This window comes from Corvus brachyrhynchos, unplaced genomic scaffold, assembly GCF_000691975.1.
Source record: "Corvus brachyrhynchos isolate BGI_N302 unplaced genomic scaffold, ASM69197v1 scaffold30, whole genome shotgun sequence".
Classification (NCBI taxonomy): Eukaryota; Metazoa; Chordata; class Aves; order Passeriformes; family Corvidae; genus Corvus; species Corvus brachyrhynchos.
Window position 1 is genome coordinate 819,254 of NW_008235742.1, and position 25,016 is coordinate 844,269.

At 41.9% G+C, this 25,016-nt stretch overlaps 3 protein-coding genes and 1 long non-coding RNA gene across 5 annotated transcripts; 1 reads left to right on the plus strand and 3 right to left on the minus strand.

The window, feature by feature from the left end:
* Positions 1 to 6: 6 nt before the first annotated feature.
* LOC108447547 lies at positions 7 to 13,362 on the plus strand. The gene is made up of 3 exons (XR_001863170.1): positions 7 to 1,175; positions 10,747 to 10,789; positions 13,284 to 13,362. It is a non-coding gene; the product is annotated as an uncharacterized LOC108447547 (long non-coding RNA).
* Positions 2,378 to 9,342, minus strand: KRT222 (keratin 222). 2 transcript variants are annotated; one of them, XM_008636800.2, is made up of 6 exons: positions 9,190 to 9,342; positions 7,434 to 7,562; positions 6,494 to 6,714; positions 5,891 to 5,967; positions 5,619 to 5,724; positions 2,378 to 4,285 (listed from the first exon to the last, which is right to left on the minus strand). In XM_008636800.2, the coding sequence occupies exons 1-6, from the start codon at positions 9,283 to 9,285 to the stop codon at positions 4,072 to 4,074; spliced, it is 843 nt and encodes a 280-aa protein (XP_008635022.1). In that variant the 5' UTR covers positions 9,286 to 9,342; the 3' UTR covers positions 2,378 to 4,071. The 2 variants fall into 2 exon arrangements, with proteins under 2 accessions (XP_008635022.1, XP_017593257.1); XM_017737768.1 differs by having other exon boundaries at positions 9,108 to 9,306.
* LOC103618570 (keratin, type I cytoskeletal 12) lies at positions 10,972 to 15,587 on the minus strand. The gene is made up of 8 exons (XM_017737647.1): positions 14,031 to 15,587; positions 13,606 to 13,688; positions 13,221 to 13,377; positions 12,786 to 12,947; positions 12,562 to 12,687; positions 11,975 to 12,192; positions 11,630 to 11,712; positions 10,972 to 11,397 (listed from the first exon to the last, which is right to left on the minus strand). The coding sequence occupies exons 1-8, from the start codon at positions 14,673 to 14,675 to the stop codon at positions 11,300 to 11,302; spliced, it is 1,572 nt and encodes a 523-aa protein (XP_017593136.1). The 5' UTR covers positions 14,676 to 15,587; the 3' UTR covers positions 10,972 to 11,299.
* Positions 15,588 to 16,045: 458 nt separating this feature from the next.
* LOC103618467 (keratin, type I cytoskeletal 20) lies at positions 16,046 to 21,425 on the minus strand. The gene is made up of 8 exons (XM_017737584.1): positions 20,453 to 21,425; positions 19,579 to 19,661; positions 19,218 to 19,374; positions 18,547 to 18,708; positions 18,340 to 18,465; positions 17,970 to 18,190; positions 17,341 to 17,381; positions 16,046 to 16,666 (listed from the first exon to the last, which is right to left on the minus strand). The coding sequence occupies exons 1-8, from the start codon at positions 21,182 to 21,184 to the stop codon at positions 16,569 to 16,571; spliced, it is 1,620 nt and encodes a 539-aa protein (XP_017593073.1). The 5' UTR covers positions 21,185 to 21,425; the 3' UTR covers positions 16,046 to 16,568.
* Between the last annotated feature and the right edge of the window lie 3,591 nt (positions 21,426 to 25,016).

The window sequence follows — 25,016 nt, forward strand, 5'->3', positions numbered from 1 at the left end:
CCCTCATGGGCGGCGCGCGGCCCCTGAGGGGATTTTGGCGCCTTTTTCCCCTCAGGGGAGGCGCGCGATCCCTGAGGCGCTCCGGGCCCCGCGCTGCCGTGAGGCGACGGGAAAACGCTCCAGGGTCGTGTCCGAGCCCGAATAATATCCCGTAAAGGTAGCGATGGAGTCAGGTGAACCGTCCGTCAGTGCCGGGGGATCCTGGTCTCTGCACAGTGTGGTGCCGAAATGGCGGTTTAGGATGGCAGCGCTTCCAGAGGTGGTTGAGTGGAGCAGGACGAGCTCTGAGGGCAGCGGGAAGGTGCCGGTGTGTGGGAGAAGGCCAGACGAAGGGGGATGGCGTTAGGGACGGCTGAGGAGGCAGCGAGATGGACCCCGGGTAATAAATATTATAATGTATGATAATTGTCAACTAAATCAGCGTGACAACTCAAAACACTCTGCTGCTGAATCACACAGGATTGTAAATTAACCAGTAGTTTGGGAGCAGTGGAATTGTCCACAATTCCTTGCAGAAATCAGCAAAGGTATCACACAAAGGTAAAACCCTCCCAAATATCAAACAAGGGGAACCGTGTGGCTCTGAGAGTATGAGGAGGATGAAGAGTTCCAGACCTCAGCATTCAGCTTTAAGAGCCTTTTACACTGAAAATTATCGAAGTGACTGAAATAAATATGAAAACTTTGACAGTGAAACTTGAAAGTTGGACGTTGAACGTTTGACGTTGAAATTGAATGTCTGGCATTGAAATGCTCTCACGTGGCCAATAAGATATATTTCTAGACATTCACGAGGGAGAATTTGGGTGGATCTGAAGGAAAGCCAAGGGGGATGGTACCTGCCTAACCCGAAAGGATGATAGAAGGTGAAAAGAAGAAAAACTAACTCAACATGGGTTGCTGCAAGTTGGTCTTGATGCCTATAGTTCCACTGGCCCAGTTTGTGTTCATGCTTAAATAAACTTACTTTTATGAGCAAATAAAGAGACAAGAGCTCTGCCCTCATCTGCTTAGACTCTGCTGTCTGTGCCCACAATGGACATTTGTTGACATGCAGCAGAATAATCTGTGACTTCAATTTTATATTAAAGCAAGAGTTGAAAAGCTTCCTCAGCCAGCAAAAATACGTCACACTAGTTCACCAGCTTCATTGGGCAGGAAATGGTAAAGAAAAGGTGAGAAAATACTTATAAGAGGTGAAAAATAACCTGTTTTTTCCCCTGTTTTTGACCAGGTTTCCTCCTAGTTTCATACATTCACTTCTAGTTTATTAGTAACATGGTTTTGTTGATAGTGTAAACTGCATTTAATGTTAAATTGAAAGTAGAAATTTTGAAATATTTATTATTTTAAATTTAACTTTAATTTTAAAATTTTAATTATTTAAAATGTACTTATCTTAAAAAATTAATTATTTTTTATAGTGTTCAAGTATGTTTACTGAAACACACACTCCATACTAATAGTTCTAAATCATTATATATTTTCAAAGCCACCAATGTATTCCCTGCTTTTATTTACCGTGCTCTTTGCCTCAATTCCATCTTGTGATAGTGAAAGGCTTTGCCAGCATACACTTTTTAATATCCTGTACAATATAGAAGTAGTTTTATTGATTTAATGGAACTGTTTATACCACACCGTGCTCACCAGGGGGGATGTAAAAGCTTATTCTTACCCAACTGTTTTAATTACCAGCAGTTTCATAAGCTCTGGAATGAGGACAGACGTTCACTGGCAAGTAGGTTGAGACAATGAAACTCGTTTTTACATCAGCCGTTTGCAGGTGCTGGTTGGCAGAGGCTCAGCTGGTCTGGATTTAATTAGCAGCAGAGAAATGAAGAATTCTCTGCCATAGTATTAAGCTTCAGTGTTAATTTTTTTTTTAATTCACCTTTAAAGTGACCTAAAAATGAGGGTGAGATGTTATTATTTTGATGCCCACGTGGAGTTCACACTGACACCTGTTCGCTAGTTTGTGAACAAAAGAGAGTTCTTTACATTTGAAGAGATGGAATTTATGAATAATGCAAAAATAGATACTTACTGAAAGGGGTGAAAACTTAGTTGAAACCAGAATGCCCGCTTGAACCAGGCCTAGAGTAGCAGAAGCTACTGAAGTCAGTGACAGGAAGTCACACATGAAGAAAATAGCCAGGGTGACTGGATTTACCAGGAAAAAAGAGTAAGTTCTGTAGCAGGAGGACGCTCACATGTTATGGTAAAGATTCTGAGGGAATTCATGTATTTCTAATTGCGAAGATCTTAGAAAACACTTTTTACAGTGCTACAGATTTTCCTATCTGCAACTTTTATTTTGCATTTCTGTTTTACTCCTTTCCTTTTAAAGGGAAGACATTGACACACACACAGAATATGCACGGACAAACTCCATTTTAATACTTTTTTTAGTATTAGTACTATCATTTACTTTGGTAAATTCGTATCCCTGTTTAAAGTGCCTTAAAGCAATTAAAACTTAGTTTAAATTCAAGTATTGTAAAATGTACAGAGTCTAAGCACAAAAAAAAGCTGCATAGTGAAAATACTGGAGCAGGCCAATACATTCAGGATGCCAAGTACTCAAGTGGTAACAACATCAGCTCATGATTCAGGTTAAGGATAATTAGCGAGTTTGATACAGTACAGACAGGATGGGGCAATATCGATGTGTTGTTCTCACCATGAACAAAGGATAGAAGCATAAATTTACTCTGAAAGAATCTGTAGTATCAGTTTTGTACACATGCCATAAGTAATAAGGCAGATACTGACACTGAAATCAATCCTTTACATGCTGCTGTAATCCAGTAAATCCTGTGCGTGGGTTTTCCAGGCTTTGAGCCCGCAGTGTTCCAGTGGGAGCTGTGACATCCACCCCCTTCAGAATCCTTACGAACAATCATCCTTGTCTTCATACAATCTCCTTTGAGTCTTTGAAATTTGTCCCATGAGGTTTTAAAGAAGGATGGCTGTTCCTCTGTGTACCGGTGCAGGGTTGTCTGCTGGGGTTTGTGTTTGCCCACAGCTACTTTGGGTAGGAGTGGGGGGTGGTACTTAAGGGGTCTGATTGAATTGTACTTTGAATTTGTAGCCCTTATTTTGCCCGGTTAATTTGGAGTAGTAGCAGTTGTACCCTGGCGTAATAGTGACTTGTCACACATATTAGATCAAGAACATCACTTACCTGTAGTGTTTGTCAGAAGAGGAATTTGTTGAAGATATTTTAATGCACATTGTTATAATAAACAAAATTAATGGAATATCAGCATTCAAATGGTTGTTTGGCTCCTCCCATTTGAACAATTAGAGAGTAATTTCATTTGCCTTGGCTAAGAGACTTGTAGTAAAGGTGTGTGTGGACACATAACGGAATGATTGATTTTTCAGGGGAAATTACTGCTTCAAAATCAGGGGAACAATATGGCTAAAATGTTACTGGATTGTAACAACACTTTTAAAATGGGTGTATAAGGATGTAGAGGAAAGACATTTTTGCTCAGTTGTTGCCTGAAAAAAAGGAATTTAAAAATACTAACCACTTTTAAAAGAAAACTCTTCATTAGTAGTTCATGTCTTTTAAGAGTATTTTTGTATGTAATTTTTGCTGTTAGAAAGTATTATTTTAAAATATATTTCTAGAAGTATGACAGTTTGATATAAATTATTGCAAGGATTCACCAGTCATTATATGAATGGAATATCGAATAATTAAGAGAAGCAAATATGCATTTCTCATTTTCAGAAAGAGAAAACAAGTTCTCTTTTACAAAGGCAGAATATGCCAAACTATAAAGTTCTAGTTTAACTTTTGTAATATTTAATGAAATTCTACGAAACAACAATGAGAAAATGAAAGGGCTGCACCCAGAGTATAAAACCAGTAGAAGTCGGGTTTCTTGGAATCTGAACCTCCTTCACCCTTTCTTTTAAAGGACTTGTATGGTTTTGTTGTATTGATCCAAGTACTTGGTCAGATGTTGTGGTTGTAGCAGACAGCAGCTGTGGGAGTCCATCTACAGTTTATTTCCAAAGCCCGTTGTAGATGCACTTTGAGGGAATTGGCTGAGGTTAAGGTTTGATGGATGGGATGCTGCAGGATCTCCTCATCACCAGCCTGACTTCAATGTCGGGGAGGGTTTTCTTTTTCGTGTGCAAGCACCCTTCCTCTGTGGCTGCCAGGTGGAGATCAAAACGCAAGGAAACAGACTTTTTCCTTAAGCGAGGGTTGTCCTTAAAGAAAGAACCTTCCCACTCCTTAATGACTTCATCCACTTTTTCTGTCCTGAAACAATAAAGCAAATGTATTTATAATTTTTTAGGCTATATTAGTTATCTGTCTTCAGGACTGCTTTTCAAACAGAGAGAGAAATGTCATCATAAAGTGTCGAGTTATTTTATATGGTACTGAGATATCAGGTTTCCTTTTCTTTTACAGTTTCATCCTCCAGAGAAGCTAAATAAAGGGTGAGGGTTCATTATGTTCTTGTTTTTGTACTTTTAGGTAGACATGGATACAAAACCACTGCTCCAAACACATTAGGCAGTTTGTTTCCAAGGAGAAAGTTTGGAATCCAAGCTCAAAAGTTTTGCAAGAAACCTCAGTACTGTCGTGGGCAGGACAGAATTCCTGCATCTGAAAACCTTCTGAATAGGGAGGAGAAAATCTAGTTTAGACTCAAACCTCAGAATGTGGAGCTATATTACATTAAAGAGAAAAAAGGGCAAAAGTAAAATAGGGAGAATTGAAAAGCCAGCTGATCCAGGAATATTGAGGCACCCAAATCTTGCTGATTCAATTCTCTATGTGTGTGTCAGAATTCAGATGTGAAAGTCAGGCTCTGAGGCCTCACCCAGCTGAGTAAACTGCACCTGGCAGAGTAGCCCTGTGCAGATCTGAGTGACTGTGTGATGAGCGAAGCTCATGCACAAAAATAAACTTCAGCTATGGGGTATGTCTGGTGGACCTTATAATGGCATTAATTTCTTCAGCAGCTGATTATGGTTCAGTGTTAGGAATGGCCCACTACAGTGTGTTTAAAGGTAACATTAAATTAGTCTACAAAAAAGCCTAAAGAGCAGCAGGAAACAAAAAAATTAAAATGAGGCAATCCAATGCTATTGAAGTGATTTCAGGTAAATAACACATCCTAACAGACTTTCACATGCCTACTTGGGAGCCAGGCTCTCCCTCCCCTGTTTGGGGAAACTTAGGAGTTTCCAAGGAGCAAGTTGGAGCAGCTGAGCCTGAATTTATGTGCATAAATATGCCCCAGGGGGACTTCCCAAATGTGGTCTGGCTCTTTGCTTTCAGCCTTAGCGAGATGAATTATTCATAGTTTCATTCTTAACAGAAGTAGAAATTACAAATCAGAAGCACCAGCATGGTATTGTTTGCTTATGAAGCCAATGCTAATAAAAAGAACTTTGAAATGTAATGTATTGTTAAATACTGCCATTCAGTGCACCTTCAGGAGTTCTCACTGTGGTTCTGAAGCTCCTGGGCTATGTGGGCACGAGATAATAGATACCAAATAACGGAAAATTCAAAGCTACTGAAATGTAACCTCCACCCTTTACTTCCAACTGTTATTTTGTGAAATTCCTGTTTATCTTACTGTACAGTGCCATGAGCTTCAGCACTTTTCTTCATGATATTTCCATCTAGGATTGCTTGTTTTGTCATCAGTTCCACCTTCTTTGGTTCATGCTTCTTTACACTCTCTGTAAAAGAATATGCAGGTATACACTGAGCATGCAGAAGGGCAAGGGCGGTACACAGGACCTGGAGGTACACTGGAAAAGGTCCTTTTTTAATATTCAGGAGTTTGTCACTAGTTGTGAACAGTTAGGGCCAAAATCCCTTAAGGAGAAGGTGTCTGAAACTCACCTGAAGGCAGCATAAAGGTGATTTTGCTAGTGCTGGGCTTTTTGTCATCCTTCTGGGCAGGTATTGAGCAACGGAACCTGTAAAAATAAAAATTATTAAAGACATCTAATAATATTGAATTACTTTAACTTCAAGCTTGTCCTGTGAACAGCTGTGAAAAATTTAAAAATGTGAGAATCACGAGAAATTCTGTTTGATTGTGGTAACTGTTTGTTGGGATTTCTCATTCTGAGCCCAGAACTGGAAGAAGTTATTGACAATACCTGTGCAATTTCCTGCAGTGATCTGTCCTGGTCTGAGGCATGAACCCCCTGCCCGGCACTTCACGTGCGTGGACCGGCCTTGTATGCCTGGTCCTGAGGGGCCTAGTGACCTGCAGTGCCTCAAGTGAGGCTGCAGTGACTGTGCTGCTTTCTGCAATGTGTGTGAGACACTGAGTGCCAGAAACTCTGCAGTCAGTGAAGCTACCTTACAATGAAACCTTTTCTAAGGTTTTATACTGTAATTTTTTAATGATTAGTTCATGTATTTACAATTCTGATTATTTGACACCTTCAGAAATGGAAGACAAATTTGAGATCTTTTTCTCTAAGCAGCGAGTACCTGCTCTCTTCTTGCTCCAGCAGACTGCGATATGTTGCTATCTCCTCCTCCAGCTTCATCCTCGTGTTCAGGAGAATTTCATGCTCTCGAAGCTGTTTCTCAATTCCCCTTCTCACTTCCGATAACTCTTTCTCCAAGCATTCAATCTCACCTTCCAGATTTTGTAGCTGCATGTGGTACTGCTGCTCCGTGGCACGCAACGAACGTTCCAAACCCTTTTCCTGTGAAATTTAAGTAATATTTTAAATTTGGAAAGTTCGTGTGTAAAGATGTTATACACGTACATGGTTTCATTAACAAACTGTGTATTTTTACATCAGTTCTTTTAAGATTATTCTTTAAGAACAGGAGTAAAGCTTCCAAGGTAATACTTTGGCTGAGAAATTTTCCAGTAAAATCTGGTAATTTAAGATCAGATGAAAGTGGAGCCACGTCTTGCACAGCAATCCACTGCCTTGAGTTTACAGATCTCTGATTTTAAGTTAAACAATGTCCAGCTCAGTGCTATATGAAGTGCCTGTGTGCTCTTGGAGCTTTTCTGTACTGGTGAATTGAGCAAACTGCTGACATTTTATCACGAATGAATTGATAAATTTGGTCTATACAGTAAAAAAAAATCATAAACATGCTGTGAATTGGTAAGGCAGAATGACCAGGAGCTTGGTAGGGGAGTATAATGCAAGTATATGTTTGGGAGGTGTGAAAATGGGACACCATGTGTGTCTGGAGTGGCAGATCCTGCACCAGAACATTTGCTGGGTCAGTGTGTGTGAGTGAAGGCTCTGTGAGGAGCTGGAGCCCCCCAAAGCTGAGTGTTCCTGTGATGGGTTTCTGCTGTATGGTGGCTGTGACTGTCACAGAAATTGACTGGGGGATAGTTTACATCAAGGACAATACTTCTTTTTTCCGTGAGATTTCAAATTTCATTTCTGGCTCTTACCACAGCGTGGAGAGACTCGATTTCGATCTGCATGTGGTGCCACTGCCGTCGGGCTTCGCACAGTTCTGCTCTGGCTGCCTTTAGTGCTTCTGCATCTTTGTCCATTCTTTTACTTGTACCTTCTTCTAACTAGAGGGGACATACAAAAGATAACAATATTAAAAATATTCAAATAATGATAATAAACCAGCACATAAAAATACCTAGTTGGAATTTTTGTTAGAGTTGTGTAAATGTGTGTAAGCTCACAGTGAGGAGTTAGTATCTTCTGTACTGTGTAGAGGGAAAGCCCTTATCCCACTGCGTTTGTAGGGAAGTGGTTGGGCATATCTCTATCCCTGGCACCTTTGTCTTAGAGGTATTCTCATACAAATTACCCAGTTGTACTGACACCTTACTCACCTCTGGAGCAAATGGGCTTAGAGGAGGTGCAGATGGTTCAAGCTTCCAAGTTTGAATAAAGTGCTTTGATTTTAATGTATTTTTGAGTTCAGGCTTTTCTTTTTCCTTTTATCCTATTAAAAATAGTTTTTAAAAACCAATCCTGATCACGTGTGGGGTCATTTTAGATTTAGACTTATCTTTGATTTCAATAGTATATTCCTGCATGTAACTTCCAGAATGATTGTTTGGCTTATGGAAGTTATTTTTCTTTTTGGTTTCTGAGTTTCCCTGCAAGTGGTGAAGATGCCATAAGCCCTTGAAACAGCACCTGCTCTTTCACATGTTTTACTGCTTTATGCAGGTTCTTATGATGACATCGACTCTAAGAAAGAATCTCTTTAATTCAGTTCTCATGAACTAAGGAAAATAAGGGGTTTGTTCCCCTGACCTATTGCAACTTTACCAGGCCACCATTTTTGTGAAGAATCTAGATTTGGCTCATCCACAAGTGAACCCCCAATGTTCTTTGCTTCTCCTTTCTTGCCTGGGTGCTGCAGAATTTGTGTGACAGGATCAAACCAGTGTGCACTGGCTGCTTTGTGCCAACACAAAGATAAACTTGGCTTCCCTGATGGGTGTGCAGCTGCTGTGTGTCTGGCACTGCTGGTGGCTCAGCCAGGCTGCAGCAGCGTCTGGCCTGTCCTTAAAACAAACCTCTGGGATTCCTCCAATACCTAAGTACAAGGTGACAGAATACCTGATTTCCCCCTGAATTTCTTTACATTTGATGGCTCAAAATTGTTTTGCCATTTGATTTCAGTTGGGTTTAGAGCTGTTTGTATGTAAATCCCTAACAGCAGCATTGTGTGTTGGTAACATTTAATCAAACTGTATGAGAGAACAATTGATATTTGCTGAAGAGCAGAACATAGTTTTTACTGTGAGCAATAGAAAATAGTTGCTGCAAAGGTACCGTTTTCTTTACTAGAGGGCTAAAAATGTCAAAGATTGCTGTATATAAAAGGATTCTCTTCAGGATTCTTTTTTCCTCCGAGAAACTACATGGAGCTAGAGGTTACCGTGTTACAGCCTATGTCATCATCCCTTAAATCCCAGCAATAGCCTGGCTGCAGGGACAGAAAAGCATCCTGATGAATTACACAGCATTCATTCAGCGTGAATCCATACCCTTAACAAAATCTATTTCCGATTCTTCTAGTTCACATCTTACTGCGGTAAAATCCACATCCCTTCCCCGAAAATCTGCTGCATTGAAAGAAATTACTGTACCTCATAGAGGCTGCGGGAGGAACTGTACGGCCAGCGAATGGCTCCGTACTCTGCAAGGTGTGTGGCTGTGAGGAGGCATTACCTGCGTCCTTGCTGAGCTGACGGTCTTTATCTGATTTCGGGTGATGAGCGATTCATACTTTGCCCTGATCTCTCGGCGGAGCCGAGCCGGCTCCATCCTCCTCCTCCTCCTCCCATCCTCCCCGGCTCCCGGCTCCGCTGCCGGCGGCGCGGGGCTGCGGCCGCGGGGCCGTTAAAGCGGCAGCGGCCCATTTCGGGGAGCGCGGGGGGCTCAGAGCCTGTCAGCCCGTCCTGGCAGCAGGTTAATGCAGCAAAGCATAGCACTAAAATAGCTAATCCTAAATTATGTGCCGAAATGAATATATCAGTGTCTTAATGTTTTTGTCCCACTGTAACTGTGGGGTTTTATAACCTCAGAAATGTGAGGGTAAGAGAGAGAAAGCAAAGGATAAAGTTGCAGCTGCCCAGCATGAAGTGCGCTGGCAGGAGGACATGGAAGGGCAGAGTCTCCTAGCAGCATGCCTGGATTGCTGGCAGTGCCGCTGGCAGGTGCTTCCACCATTGTTAGGGATGTTACAGAATTTCCATCCCTGAAGGTGTTTGAGACTCAGTGAGACGAAGCCTCGGGTGTCTGACCCAGTGTTGAGGACTGTCCTGTTTCAGAAACTAGCTGGGCATCCTCTCACCCAACACAGTGGTGGGTTTATGGGCAGAAACACACAAGGAGGGAGAGGAACCAGCACTAAGGGTGCACAGTACTGGTGCAGCTTGTGGTAAGGGCTTTGCCCTCTTTTGCAGAGGGCAAAGTTCTGGTGAATGTACACTTCAGACACATCACTGCTGTCAGAAAAAGGCTCTCTGACTGTGTTTCAGTACCTGTGCCAGGTGTTGGTGTGTTCAATACACACAACATGCAATGTGTGTGGGGTTCTTACCCCTTTCCTGACAGCTCCCAGGCAGGTCCAGCACAGGCTATCTATCTGCTGTGCTGTGCTTCTTCATTTCCTGGCTCACTGGAGCACTGTGTGATCCCGATGATTTTGTCTGCTAAGAACAGCTCTTACCTATTTCATTTTGCCTCTTGCTTATTCATTTTTTTCAGTAGTGCACAATATCAGATATGCAGTAAAAAAATTTCTGATTTCAGTAAAAATTTAAAATTGCCAAAGAGAGGAAGGCATTTTAGACCCTAAATGAGAATATACATCAATGAAATGATAAAAAAGGCAGAAAACTTTTACAAGACATGCATCTTTTTGGAAGCCAAAGTATTGTACCACTTAAAAGTCTCCTGGTGTGAAAAGGCTTCCCTATTCTTGGCTGTGTCTGCTGGCACATGTGAAAGGATCCTGTGTTTGGATTTTATTTTCCTTAGCTGACTGTCTTCCAGTTGACCTGGACTGAGATGGAAAGGTTTTGTTGTCCACTTTCTTTTCTACAAGTGTCTCAATTGTCCTTGTTCTATGTAGTTCTAAACCCAAATTACTGGCAGTGTTTGTCACTGATGGGATGAGAACAGTTACGTCAGAAAACCATTAGGAATCCATCAGACAAACACAAGGTATTGCACCTGGGATGGTATAAACTGATGCTTTCTTTTAATATCTTTTTTTTTCAGGTGTAAACGGAACACCTGGCTATGAGATCCCTGAAGGCTAAAGGTAGGTAGGTATAAGCAATTGCATCTTTCCTAGGATTTATGGAATTTTGAATTCTAGCTGCTTTCAATGTTCATATTTCATTGCTAGCTCACCACACAAGTGGAGGGGGTCATGGAGAGTGAAGAGACATTAATACCTTAAAGCTTGTTGAGTCCTTTTTATTAATGATGAAAACTGGAAAATGAGGTTAGAGCAGCAAATTTATTTTATCTATTGATTACTAAAGATTATAAAAAGCCAAATCTGATTAAATGTGTGCTTCATATTTCTGGTTATCGAACAGAGATTTGATGATATTTTTAAAGAACACCCTGGAAATCATACAAGTAATGCTGATAGAGTGAAGCAGGAAATATATTGCATATCTGCAAGGAATGAAAGTGCCAACTTTGTCTTATCAAAAGATTCTTAGTACAAAGCCAAACATTTTATCACTTCATACAAAAGAATAAAATTATTTATCCATTTTGGCTTGGAGCAAAAGGATCCTTTGCCACATCAGATTGTGCCTCATATCTTCTCTTCAACTTCCTTAACGTGGGATGCAACAACTTTTCCGTCTACCACTTCTTCAACAATTGTCTTGATCTTTCTAGTTTTGGTTGGATCTAAACATCATGAACAAAACAAAAAATGTTTATCAATGTGTTAAAAATGATAACCCAAAGCAGCACATGACCAAGTGCCCCCTTTTCTTTCAAATTGGCTTCTGATTATAATGAGCTCTATGATGTAGTTAAACAGGATAACATGAATTATTTGATTTATAAGAATGACTTTAGAAACAAAATTTTGTTCAATCAAAATTAAAAAAAAAAAAAAAAAAAAAAAAAAACCTACCCTGAGAAGAATCCAGTGATTGTGTTTGAGATTTGGACCCTGTCAGGGGTGAGCTTTCAAATGTAACTGCCTGTCCAGCGCTCCTAAAAGGGAATCGGAGACATGCACTATTGCAGGATGTTCGATAGGATTGGGATAAATTCCCTTTTCATGGTGACATTGATAGATTATTTAAATACTGAGCAGAATAGCTCACTCTCCTCAGTCACAGTGATATTTCAGATCACTGTATGTGCCTTACTGTCGTTTGGAGAACGTTCCACTTATTTTACATCTTTTTTCCTGGAAAGGATTTTGCTACAGAAAAGAAACCCAAGGAGATATTTTGTGTCAATAGTCCCTTACACAAACTCGCCATCCAGCAGGCGCCGGTAGGTTTCAATCTCCATTTCCAGACGAGTCTTGATGTCTAGGAGCTGTTGGTACTCTGCGTTCTGGCGCTCCATGTCAGCCCTGACCTGGAAAAGCTGGGACTCCAGGTTCCCAATCTGCATTTGGATTTGTGACAGCTGAGCGCAGTAACCACCTTCCGTTTCTGCTAAAGTGTCTTCCAGGGATTTTTTCTGTGTAAGGATATTTAATAATCTTTGGTTAAAGAAAAAAACCTCTTTACAAAAACAAAACCAACTGAAGTAGTTTAAGGGAGTGAGTACAGCTGCATTACTTAGAAGGTTTTATTTTCTTTTTGAAAACACCAGTTTGAAAACTGTCCTTTTTGCCTTCCCTAAATGTGATGTAAAAACTCATCTGCTTTGTGACATGCTCTCTGCAATCCAGTTAGATATATTACTGCTATTTAGGAACTAATAGAATATAGGATTTAATTGGAAATAAATGCAAATTCTCAATTCTATGGAATAGGATAAGGTCTAAAAAGACTTTTGAAGTTGCCGAATTGGCCCTGGGCAGTCAGCAGCTTCCCTAGAACGTACCATGGCAAGCTGTGACTGCAGCTCTATTTCCAAGCTCTGGAGAGTCCGTTTTAGATCCGTGATCTCGCTCTTTCCCGACTGGAGCTGCTCAGTATGGGTGGAGATTTCCCTTTTCAGCTCCCCACTCTGAAATGACAAGGAAGAATGGGGTGTAATTTTACTGTTCCAAGTATAGAGCTAATTTTCCCATGCATTTTGCTGAGTTTGCTCTCTCTGGTTGTTACTTTTTCATTGAACCACGCCTCGGCCTCTTTACGGTTTTGCTCAGCAATGACTTCGTACTGTCCCCTCATGTCATTCAGAAGCTTGGTCAGGTCAGTCCCTGGAGCAGCGTCCATTTCCACGCTGACTTGGCCAAATTCACTGCTTTGGATGCCCTGAAGCTCCTGGAGAGATTTAAAATAAAGAGAAGGTTCTGTTAACAAATGGCAAAATAGTTCTACCAAAATATATGTAAAGAAATATATGTGATATAAATTCTGTTTCAACAAGGATCTGTAGCTTGTTTCTTGCACTCTTTCACTTAGAAATCTCAAAAAATAACAGCAAACAAAACCAATAATGAAATCCAAGAACTCCCACTGGGTTAAATAAGGGAGTAATTTGATGTTTCGCTATTTCATGTGTCTTGTTATGAATCCATAAAGGAAAAAAATAACCTCTTCATGATTCTTCTTGAGATAAGCCAGTTCTTCATTCAGGCTTTCAATCTGCATCTCCAGATCTGCCCTGGTTATGGTCAGCTCATCCAGGACTCTGCGCAGACCATTGATGTCGGCCTCCACACTCTGCCGAAGAGCCACTTCATTCTCATATCTGTGCATAAAGGGATTAAATATTATTTCTTACATGTCCAATGAGGTGAAATGCAAACTATTAATGTATTTTATTTTAGTTTTAATATGAAAACTTAATACACAAAATTATTATAGCATTGTTTAGTAATTGTCTTACAAGTATTCTACAAGGAAAGAGATGTTAATACAAAAGAATTTTTTCCTTATGATATTGGTAAGAGTTTTTGTAGCATTAAGATATCCTTACTTCAGTCTGAAGTCATCAGCAGCGAGTCTGGCATTATCAACCTGCAGAATGATCCTCGCATTGTCAATGGTTGCATTGATGATCTAGAATACAGTGTTCAGAGAATATTGTTACGGCCCAAAGGCTTCATGGTTTTGTAATGGCTTTAAACTTTGTGTTCTACAAGGGTTTGTAGAACTGCATTCCAACACTGCCTTTTCCTTCATTCAGATTAGACAAATCACTGTGTGACACAGCTACAGAGCTGCTTTAATGTACAGGAAAAATTCAGCACATGTCACCAGTGCAAGGTGACAGAGGTGACTCCAAGCATCAGTACCAAAGGATAAATGTGCTCTTGGTTTCCGAAAGAAATTTGTCATTTTCATTCATACTATTAAGTGAGTTACAAATATAAAGATCCATTAAATACATTGCTTTGCTACCTTGTTTCGAAGATCTTCAATGAGTGGATAGAATTTACTGTAGTCATTCCCAGATCCAGGGGTGCCAGTGCCAGGGCCACTTTTCTCATACCACTCACGGATTTTGCGCTCCAGCTCGGTGTTGGCATCCTCCAGAGATCTCACTTTGTCCAGATACGCAGCCAGACGGTCATTGAGGTTCTGCATCGTCTCTTTTTTTGAGCCAGAAAGAATGCCACCATCGCCAGCACCAGCAGCACCAAGCCCACCTCCAAAACCAGTCCCCGAGCCACCACCAAAGCCACTTCCAAAAGCAGCACCTGAACTGCTGCCGAAACCACTTCCCAAACCTCCCCCAAAACCACTGCCTAAGCCACTTCCGTAGCTACCACCCAAACCACCTCCAAAGCTTCCACCAAAGCCACTGCTTAAGCTGCTCCCAAATCCTGGACCTGAGCTGCCCCCAAAGCCCCCACCGAAGCCAGAGCCTGAACCCAACAGAGAAACTGCACCAAACCCCCCGCTAGACCCCCCACCAAGCCCAAGCCCACTGCCACCAAAGCCTCCTCCACCACCAGAACTGGACATCCTCAGAGATCCCCCTCCAAACCCGCTCCGAGAGGAGAATTGCCGGGACCCGCCACTTGTGCGCATGGAAAAGGCCATGGTGCTCGAGGTGCCTGGATCTGCCCCGTGGAGGATACAAGACAGAGCAGTGCAGAGCGAGAGCAGGGTCAGCTTTATAGAGGGACAGCAGTGGGTGTTTCAGGAAGAGTCCCCACCTCCTGGGGAGTGCTTTCACTCTCTCTCTCTCCCTCCTGTTTGGAGGAAATGTCAGTTTAGTATGTTCTGACCAACCGAAATGATACGTGCCAACCGAAATTGCCAATGGGAGTGGAAATCTGGTGCCCTCCAGGTATTTGTATGAGGGGAAATGGGTGGAGTGGAGCTGAGACATCACGATTGTGTTCTGCCATGTGCAATGGAGCACAAAAAGTTCTTTTCACATTTAAATCCCTCCTAAATAATTGTTTTGTCATTGCAGATTCAGTGCTTCCTGGGTTTGGGGCTGTTATTACAGGAATTTGCTAAGAGTGATCCCTTTGATCCCTGTTTCCCAGTGTGTGTGGGAGGAATGTCTTTCTTTTCATAATGCTCTTCTGGCAGGAGCCTCTGCTGGATTAGTGCTCCTGGATGCTTGATAGGAAGTAAAAAAAGGGACCATCAGGCGTCCAAGGACACATGGATGTTCAGTGAGCTGCAGGGTGATCATTAATATCAAAATATAAATATAAATATAAATATACCCAGTAGGATTTGGAATTGGGTTTATACCCTAACCCTTTCATCATTGAAATACCTTAGAGTAATATGCATATAGCCTGTAGCATATAGTCTATAGCATGTAACAGTTTGTACTTCAGAGCTGAGAACTGACCATTGTGTCTGTTAAATAGTTTGCTGTTACCTCAAAATGTGAATTCCGACTTCTGTATTTGGCGCTTTTTATAATACAAATTTAAAGATCAAATGTAGCACCTCTGGGTGCAGGTTTGGGCATGGAAGCCCTTCCAAACCAGTGTATTTTTCTTTGAAGTTATTTTGATAAATGGAAAATTGTTTTTCCTTTGTCTTGGCTTAATTATATGATTGGATTTGTCAACTGAAATGTGTTAATTTTTGATTTATCCACACCCAGGAGCATGGGGTGCTTTTGGGGCAGAAAGGAGCGGAAGATCAAAGGTCTAAGTAAAGCATTTCTGTGGAAATGAGCTGATAGCCTGGTCTCAGTGACTCGGGGCAGTGAAAGCAGAGGATTAGTTCTTTGGCAGCTGTTTAGGTACAGTAAATAGCTCTGGACAGGTGAGATTTCGTAGGGAAGAGCTTTGTGTGTTTATGTTCTCAAGAGGAAAATGTAAACTCCTGGGACTGAGGATCCAGGTGTGGCACAGGGGCCTCCCTATGGGACAGGGAACACTATTTGCACAGAAAGTTTTGAGAGAGATCATTTCAAATATATTCTTATTGATAAAATATCTTGGCTTGCTGTAGTCCCTGGTGACATAATCATTCACAGAGCATGAAAAGTATCCAATAGGCTTCTTCAATTTATTTTTTCATGTTAATTTATTATGAAAAGCAAATTGATACGTCTTATTAAAATCAGGTTTTAATGAGGTGAAGCTGCTTTGTGTTTGAGTGGGAGTTCACATTCAGAAAAGATGGGATGAATTGATGTCTTAATGTATTTTAAAAACCTAATACTTCAATTTTTATCTCTGTTGGAAGCAATTATACATTTATACCAGGCTGACTTGATTTTCTTTCATCAAGGTACTTAGTCACTATGTAAGTAGACCCAAAGTCTTTTATGTTGTAACTTACAGATTTTTATTAATGCTCCCCCACAATAACAACAACAACAATTGTTTAAGATTTGATAATTTGGCATTTTTCAACCCTTTAGGTTTGGGGTGAATTAGATCAGATTCTTTATAAATCTTTTCATTTTGGCATCAGCTCCAGGAAACTCAGAGGCGTCTCCTCTGCTGGTGCCATTTATATCTTCTCTTCAAACTCTGTGACCTCAGAGGAGACAACCTTGCCATCAACCACCTCCTCAACTATTGTCTTGATCTTCTTAAGTTTACTTGATTCTGTTAAGGAAATTGAAAAGAGAATTAATTAAATGCAATGTACATTAACAGAATAATGCTGCTGCAGTAGTAGAAGTTGATGAGGAAATAGCAAAAAGCATCTTCAACCCACAGGTACTTGAGGTAAACTTTTGCAGTGTGCAGGGTGTGGCTTCTCCTCTTTTGGAGATTGAGTATGTTGCCCATAGACTGTAGTGGACACTGGGTTCAATAACTGTCTACCAATCTTGATAGCTTTGCTTCAGTTTAGCACAGACTTGTAGACCTAAAGCCTTGGGATAGACTTACACCAAATTGGAAATTTTTGCTATGAAACTGGGTATGTAATGCGGGAGCCTCAGTCTCCCTGTGCCGCCAGTAGGGAGAAACAAATGCTTCTGCAGTTCTCCAGAGGGGAATTCAGTAACTCTCTGTTGTTCTCTTGGCTGTGTGAGGACTCACAGAATCACAGAATGGGTAAGGTGGGTCTGTGGATTTACACTGGGCACCAGAATTGTATCTATAAACCCAGGTTTTATAGTCCCTATAGGGTAACCATACAGTTGATTGCTTTCTTGGTGTGAGATCCCACTGGATGATTATTTGCTCTGAAGCTGTTGTTTTACATCAGGCTAATCATTCCATAACATTTCAACAGGCAACCATCAAAACAGAAAAAAGTTGGTGGGACATACCTTTTTCAAGCTCTTCTATTGATGCTATTGGTTCTAAATTCCTGTTCAAATTATAAATTAGAAAATGTAAATATATGGCAACTTATGTATTGAAGAAACATCCTTGTGCATTTCCTGTGTGTTTGATCAGGACAGCTAATCCCCTTTCATCAAGACATTTAACCAGGAGATAACTCAGTAGAACGAGTTCTCTCAGTTAAAGTGAAACTTGCTAAGCATAAGCTGTAGCTGCAGTTAATCTGCAGACTCATCTCTGCAATGCCAGGACTTCATCCTACGCAGGTACACCCGATCTAGTTCCTGAGCTAGAACAGCTGAACAGGTAGAATCTGGGGGGAAGTTCCACTCTCTGCTTAACCCACACGGACAAGTTGATCCAAAACTGCATTACTGATGTTCCTGGCATGTGAACATCTGCCCAACTCCCCAGCTCACAGAGTGACAGTCTGTAGGCTGGGAGAGCCCACCTCAAAATTCCACAGCAGCTTCAGCAGCCCAGCCTGAATGGCAGCCTGCTCTGATTCTCTGGCTCAGAACTGGGCAACAGACTTCCCCACCCCAAAGCAGTTGGAGAGAGGCAGATTTGACACAAAAACCAAACCAACATGCAAAGCCATGTGTATGCTCACCTGCTTTCCTCTCCCTCCAGCAGCCGGCGGTACGTGGCAATCTCCATCTCCAAGCGAGTCTTGATATCCAGCAGGGTGCTGTACTCATTGTTCTGAGCCTCCATGTCAGCTCGGAGCTGCCTCAGCTGAGCCTCCAGACTGGAAATTGCTCCCTGTATCTGGGCGAGTTGATAACTGTACCGTGCTTCTGTTTCAGCCACAGAGCCTTCCAGGGTCTCTTTCTATAGTCCATGGGAAGAACAGAGACATGTCATTCAGAAGATACATTTTTCTGTTAAAATAACATTTTGATTGTAAAGCCCCTCATTCCTCTATTTATCTGTGTAACTCTCTGCTATCCACAGTCCTTATTTTGATTTTTGTTATTTACCATGGTCAGCAGGGACTGTAATTCCAGCTCCAGGCTCTGGAAGACCTGCCTCCGTTCCATGATCTCTTTCCTTTGGACCCCCAGCCGTTCAACATTGAGGGCAACTTCCTGGTTCAGTTCTACTGTCTGGAATGAGGAATGGAGGGACTGTGAACTGCAGCCAGGCATGACCGAGGTTCTTGCTGATATTTAAGCAGTTGACTTTACCTGCTGTTCAAAATGTTCTTTGGCTTCTTGGCGGTTCTTTTCTGCCATTTCTTCATATTGCTTTCTCATGTTTTCCATAATAGCTGCGAGATCAATGCCGGGAGCAGCATCTACTGCCACGTTCACGGAGCCACTCGCCTCTTTGCGCAGCCTGTCACGGTCCTGCAGCATGGGGACTGTGTTAGCATCAGCTGCAGGGAGCTGTCACTCCTGGGCATTGGACACAAACTCAACATCTACACACACAGGACTAATCCTTAATAGTACCTCGGGGCAGGACAACTTAATCACCTTGTAAATACTGTTTAGTGCACCTCATCTTAGAACAGTTTACTTACTTTATAGCAATAAATGCTATATCATAGATAAATGTATTATAAGAATTATTTCCTCACAACTGGACCCATGGAATGAGGGCAGAAGTCATGGCTCCCATTTGTGTACTTTTTGGGGTAGCAATTCCTAAACTAAATATTATTCTTAGAGCAAACCTTCCCTCATTCATTTCTGGAATGGAGGAATGTTCAGCCTTTGACCCCTGACAGCTTAGATGTCCCTTAATGCCACACACAGTTATGCTGCTTCCAGGAAGGACAGAAGTGCTTCCTAGCGAGGCTGTTTGTGTTTGCCACTCAGAACCCCTCTCCCTGGCAGTGCTCAGCTGCTCTCACCTCTTCATGGTTCTTCCTAAGGAAAATTAGTTCCTCAGTTATATTCTCAATCTGGGACTCCAGGTCAGATTTCGTCAGAGTCAGGTCGTCACGGACACGGAGCAGTCCGGTGATGTCGCTCTCTACACTCTGCTTGAGCAGGTGTTCGTTCTCAAACCTGTCCAATAAGGTGCCTTTTGTCATCATTGGAATGCAACAGTTTGGTGTAAATGTTAGAATCAGTAATTACGACTGTCATTGTGAAATTTTCATTAAACTGAAATTGAAAAATGTTCACTTCTTGGCACAGATTCCAATAAGTGGAAGCTTTCCTAAATAAGAGGAGCATGAAAGAGAATAAATACAAAATCATGGAACTTACTTCAGCCTAAAGTCATCAGCAGCCAGCTTGGCATTGTCAATCTGCAGGACAAGCCCGGCATTTTCCATCTGGGCAGCAGAAATCTAAAGGGAATGGTGGACAAGCAATGAAAGTTTGCACTCAAGAAAGCCACATTCAATCCTTTCCTGGGAATGAATACTGTAAATGGGCTTCATCCTGCTTCACTCAGCTGTTTGTTAGCTGGGTTTAAAGCTAAGTTCCATCTGAAGTGCATGAAAGGAGTTAGGGATGTTCAAAAGGGAAATTGTCCTGTCACAACATAAGAGTATTGAATAGTTGGGATGAACTGCTCTCTGAAGGAATCTGCTTTAAAATGCTGGGAAGTAGAACTGATAAAAAATAACAGAGGAAAGATTGAAGGAAATTCTGGAAACATGATTTGACAAATATGTCAGCTGATTGCTGGGAATATTTCATTGTTTCCGGTGGTGGTCATTTACTATTTTAAGTAGTGATCTTTAATTTTTTTCTGAGCATTTGTCCTTCTTTTCTAAACACCAACTTTGGAATAGACTGTTACTAAACTATATTTAAATACATAGATTACCATTAGTACTTTCTCTAATTAAAGCCACCTAAGGCAAATATCATAGAACTAGTTAATTTTGAGTCAAAGATTTTTCAGGTATGAGATTACTTACCGCTGCAAGCATATATCTGGTATTACAAGTGACGTAAAATCTGTCACTAATTTGTAGATGATCAAAATTGAACTTTTTTTTTCCTCAGCTGGGCCAGTTACAGTTTGGAAAAGTACATTTTCTACAGCAGATTATTCTCTCTCTCACTGATAATTGCATTTCCTATATTTATAGAGGGCTCTACGATCTCTTTATTATATACTAATTATTACCTTATTTCGGAGTTCTTCAATTGTTTTGAAGTAGGAGCTGTAGTCCTGCCCTGCGCTTTTGGTGTTCTTCTCATACCACTGCTTGATCTGCATCTCGATCAGGGAGTTTGACTTCTCCAGCGAGCGCACCCTCTCCAGGTACGCAGCCAAACGATCGTTCAGGTTTTGCATAGTTGATTTTTCATTGCCAGCGAGCAGCACATCGCTACCAGTGATGCTGAGCTGGGAGCTCCCTCCGAGGCCTTGGCCAGAGCTGATGCTGGTCGATATGCGGGTGCCATAGCCCCCAGCTCCCCCGTAGACACTGGGTGCCTGGATCTTCTGGATGGACATTTTCCTGGAGGTCAGACTACTGACACTGGGTGCCGAGGACTGGAGATGGCTGCTCATACCCCACTGGATGCTGCGGGTGGAGAATGCCATTTGTGCTCTTTGTCTTCTGGACTGAAGCAGGTAAAGCAGCACAGATAGAGACGGTAGCGAGGAGCTGAGTGTGCACTGTGCACCTTTATACCAGGTCCAAGAGGAAGCACAGTGGCTGGAAACCCCACCTCTGTTGACGCAGAATTTCACTGGTATCAGCACAAAGAGCACACAGGATATTGCCCCCCCCTCCCCATAATTTAAAGGGGTTTTCATCTGTTCGTCTGTGTTTGAGGAACACTCCCTGGATAGTTTGCTTGCTTTGTTATTTTGTATAACAGATAAACAAAAAATGATCTGTTGAATCATTTATAACCATGTACCTGCCGACAATCCTCTTGGTAGCCCTTTGGAACAAATGAATGGGTTCTTAGCCCCCTATGCAGTGCATTAATTTAAAATGAGAGTTGCCTCTTGTATGTGACAAGAGACTTAAAATATTTATATTTCTGTTGAGTAAGCAATAACTTGGGCCTCAGGACGGTCTAGAACAGTGTATAAATTATTAGAAAGGAGGCAGATGTACTACCATGTGAATCATTTTGTAGTAAGCACAAACCAACATCTACACTGCCAGTGGAGAGTGGAGGCTGTTGCCATCAGCTTGGATTGGATGTGCATTTGTCTGGTATTAGAAAACCCTTGCAAGTGGAATTCGAGCTTTCAGTACAGCTGAGACTAAGTGGGAAGGGTATTTCTTTGCCCTTAAGTGAGGTAGGAGGAATGAGAATATTGGAAACCTTCACACCCCCCTCTGTCTCACATGTGAGATGTTGAAGTCTGAGTGGCAGGAAGCTTTGCTTTCCAGCTTCCAGCAGAACAAGCCTCCAGCCCTCCTGCGTGGCTGAAGTTGAAGCAAAACAAGTTTCCCTCCTGCCTCATCAATATTCCAGAGACCACCAGCTAACAAGTGCCATGCTGGAGGGGTCTGTCCCCAACCCAGGGGCTCAGGTCATTAACAGGAAACCAGCTGCCTTTGCATGGCATGAAGAAACCCAACAGCCCTACTGCTGATCGTGCAGAGGCTCCTGAGCTGACTGTGCTGTACACTTGATACAGAAAGTGCATGGAGAATTTGGAAAGCAAGGAGAGAACCCGATTGCTGAGGGGTTGTTAGTGCTGCAGGAGAGCAGGTGGCAGGTGAGTGTCGGGACAGTGTGGAGGTGCAGCTTCTGGGGCATTGCACTGACAGTGCTTATGTGTGTTACTGATACTGTCAGGTAGAACAATGAGCACATATGGCTTGTGTTAGTGAGAGCAGCTGCTGTATGTACTGATCTCCCAGCCTTGGGGCAAAGAAATTGGTGAGACACTGAGCTTTGAAGGCATTGAACTGTGTATTGGAGGCACCTTCAGGTTTCTGAGAGCACCCAACCCAGAATATTAGGGAATCAGTACTGCCAAGTTTTTTCAGTTACTGTGCTAGGGATTAGTCTAACTGGTCTTGGCTCAAGTCAGAGAGTTAAACTGTTGTGTTTGGCTATTCTGGAAACACAGCTTCCAAACCAAAGCAATCAGTGTGCAGGGCAGGATTTTTTTTCTAGGAGGATGCTGTGGTGTGTCTTTGGACCTTGAACTTCTTTGGGTGTAACTTGTAATAAAAAAGCCTTTATGAGATGTGAAACCAAAGTACACTGGCCATGACATTTGGTGTGTCATTACAGAGACTCAAGGTACGTTGTCTTTTGTCCATTGAAATTATTCCGGCTGAGTAAGAATTACACATTTTAGTAGAGCAGAGCTTACACCTTTAGAATGTAAGAGAAGTACAGAAGAGATCCTGCTGTTCTTACATCCCTTGGCCCTATATCTCACTGCCTAGATCTCTGCAGGATTTTGTGGCAGTCTGCTTAAGAGCAAACATTCCGCATTGTCTTCTCAGTATTTACTAAAATTAGTTTTCATGTTACCTTGGTGATATTTTTTCTAAACATCGTTTGGAGGTTCTATTTTTTCATTTAGTGAGTAAATGAAAAAAGAAGTCAGCGATCTGAATTAAAGTGAGCATCAGTCTTAGGTCACACATTATGGCTGTGCTGCTTTTGTTCAAGCTGAACCTCCAGCAATTATTTTCTTCTACACTGTTAAGCAGAAGTGTCTGAGATGTATGCAAGGGGAAGCACCGAGCAATGGCATCGTGCAAACCTGATGTGAAAAGATATAAGGCTGAATTTTCTTAGTGTTCTTTTTGTTCTTATCCCTAAATTGTTTACTGACAATTTTTCTGGTCTTATTTTATATATGCTTCTATACCCTCCAAAAAGCTAGAATATTTGCTAGGATCAAGATAGGTTCACACCAGAGGTGAGGTTTTCTCCTGGTTTTGGTTCAGTACACTTTTTTCCATGAAACATATCTTGACTGGTTGTGTCAATCACTGGAAACTGCCAGAGGGAGTCCTGAAACTGGAGCCATGGCAGTGAGGGGAGGGCGAGGCCCCAGACGGGCTGGAGGGCAAGGGGCTTCTCAAGGCATAAGTTGGGAGTGGCCTTGGCCTCCTCCACCCCTGGACTATGCCCAGAAATTATCTGCAAGAACATGGGCTGCCTCATTTTTATTTATTTTTTAATTTTATTGGTTGTAAGAATAAGTTATCCAAATAGATGCTGGGCAACCTAAAAATCTCTTGTCCAGTACTGCAGTTTTGGTCAGCATGGAAAAAGTGCTGTAACAGTTTGCTGGTGCTTTAGCTCAGCAGAGCAGTTTCAGCTCCAGATTTAGTTGTGGGAGCTGTAGAGCACAGTCTGTGGATTCACAGGTAACACTTCCCTTCAGTGACGTGCTCAGTCAGAGGGGAATGGCTGTAGACATAATAAAACATTTATAGCAACACTTACGAATTGTTTGATTTCATGAAGAAATGTCACCTGTGTGGCAGAAGTTTAATGTGCATTAGAGGGCCACGGAGATAAGTCCTGCAGGGCTCTGATAATGTGGATACCATTCCATCTGACTCACCTGTGCTAACCAGCCATGGGCAACCAGTCTGGAGCGTTCAAGGAAAAAGACACACCCAGCTGTGGGTCTGTATTTCTGCTGCCTTTAGGTGGAACAGATGCTTTTCTTTTGGCTGACATAGAGACTGAAATAAAGCAAAGTCTTTTAGCAGTCTGTAGAGATGATCCATTCTAGGAGTGAAATCCAACACCCTTTTGTTGGTCCCTGTGTTTGGGTTTAGCATCATTACAGTTTGATTTGGAAAGATCAGCACTACAGTCCTGAAAAGATGTCTGCTGTGCAAAGTGCATTCAAGAGAGATGCATTCAGTGTTCAATGTTCCAGCCATATTCCAGTATTCAGTATTTCTGGGTCTGAGATGTTCCCCTCCTTCTCTTCTTAACTACCTTTGCACCTCCTGTTAATGCCAATGCCTGTGAAGCCTGCTCTCTCCAAGGAGCAAAGCCAAGTGCTTTATGCTTTGCTGAATGGGATCAGAGGAGAGAAAGTTCTGGATGATGTCACCAACTCATCTGGATTCACCTAAGCCCTGAACATTTGCAGCTCAAGATCTTACTGTCTGCCTCACATATTTTTTTCCCTCATTTCCCTCTCCTTTTTATCTTTTGTCCAATGAAAATATCTCTGTCATCAAACCACTGCACCTTATTTCTTTCTGCTTGGAGCTTTGACCAGAGGGGTAAGTTAAAACATTACTTTACATATTTATGGTACTTAGAGAGGTGCTCCAGCTCCTGGAGTGCATAAGGCAGTGTGTGGGTTCCATCCCTCCCCAGCCACAGGTGGAAAATGAAAGTCAGGAGCTGCCTTTCCTGTCTCAGCTGCTCTCCTAGAACAGAATCAGATCTCAGTGCCAACAAAAACAGCTCCAGGCCACACAAACGAACCTTCTCCTTTTTATCCCCCAAAAGTGCCATTAAGATCAGCTTTAACAAGGACTGCTGGCAGATCTCTCTCTCTCTTGGAAAAACCCTGTGCAACTGAAGTGTCAGGGAAATGAGGAAACCAGTGAACTGGAGAGAATTTCAGCTTACTGACTCAGGTCCATAATGCTGGAGTAGTTCAGTATCTGTGAAAAGTATTTCATATTTATATGATTCAGAAGGCAAATACAATTTCCATGGCCGTATGCAAATATAAGCACACACTGATCGTACACCATAAAAGTGTACATAAAAGATAT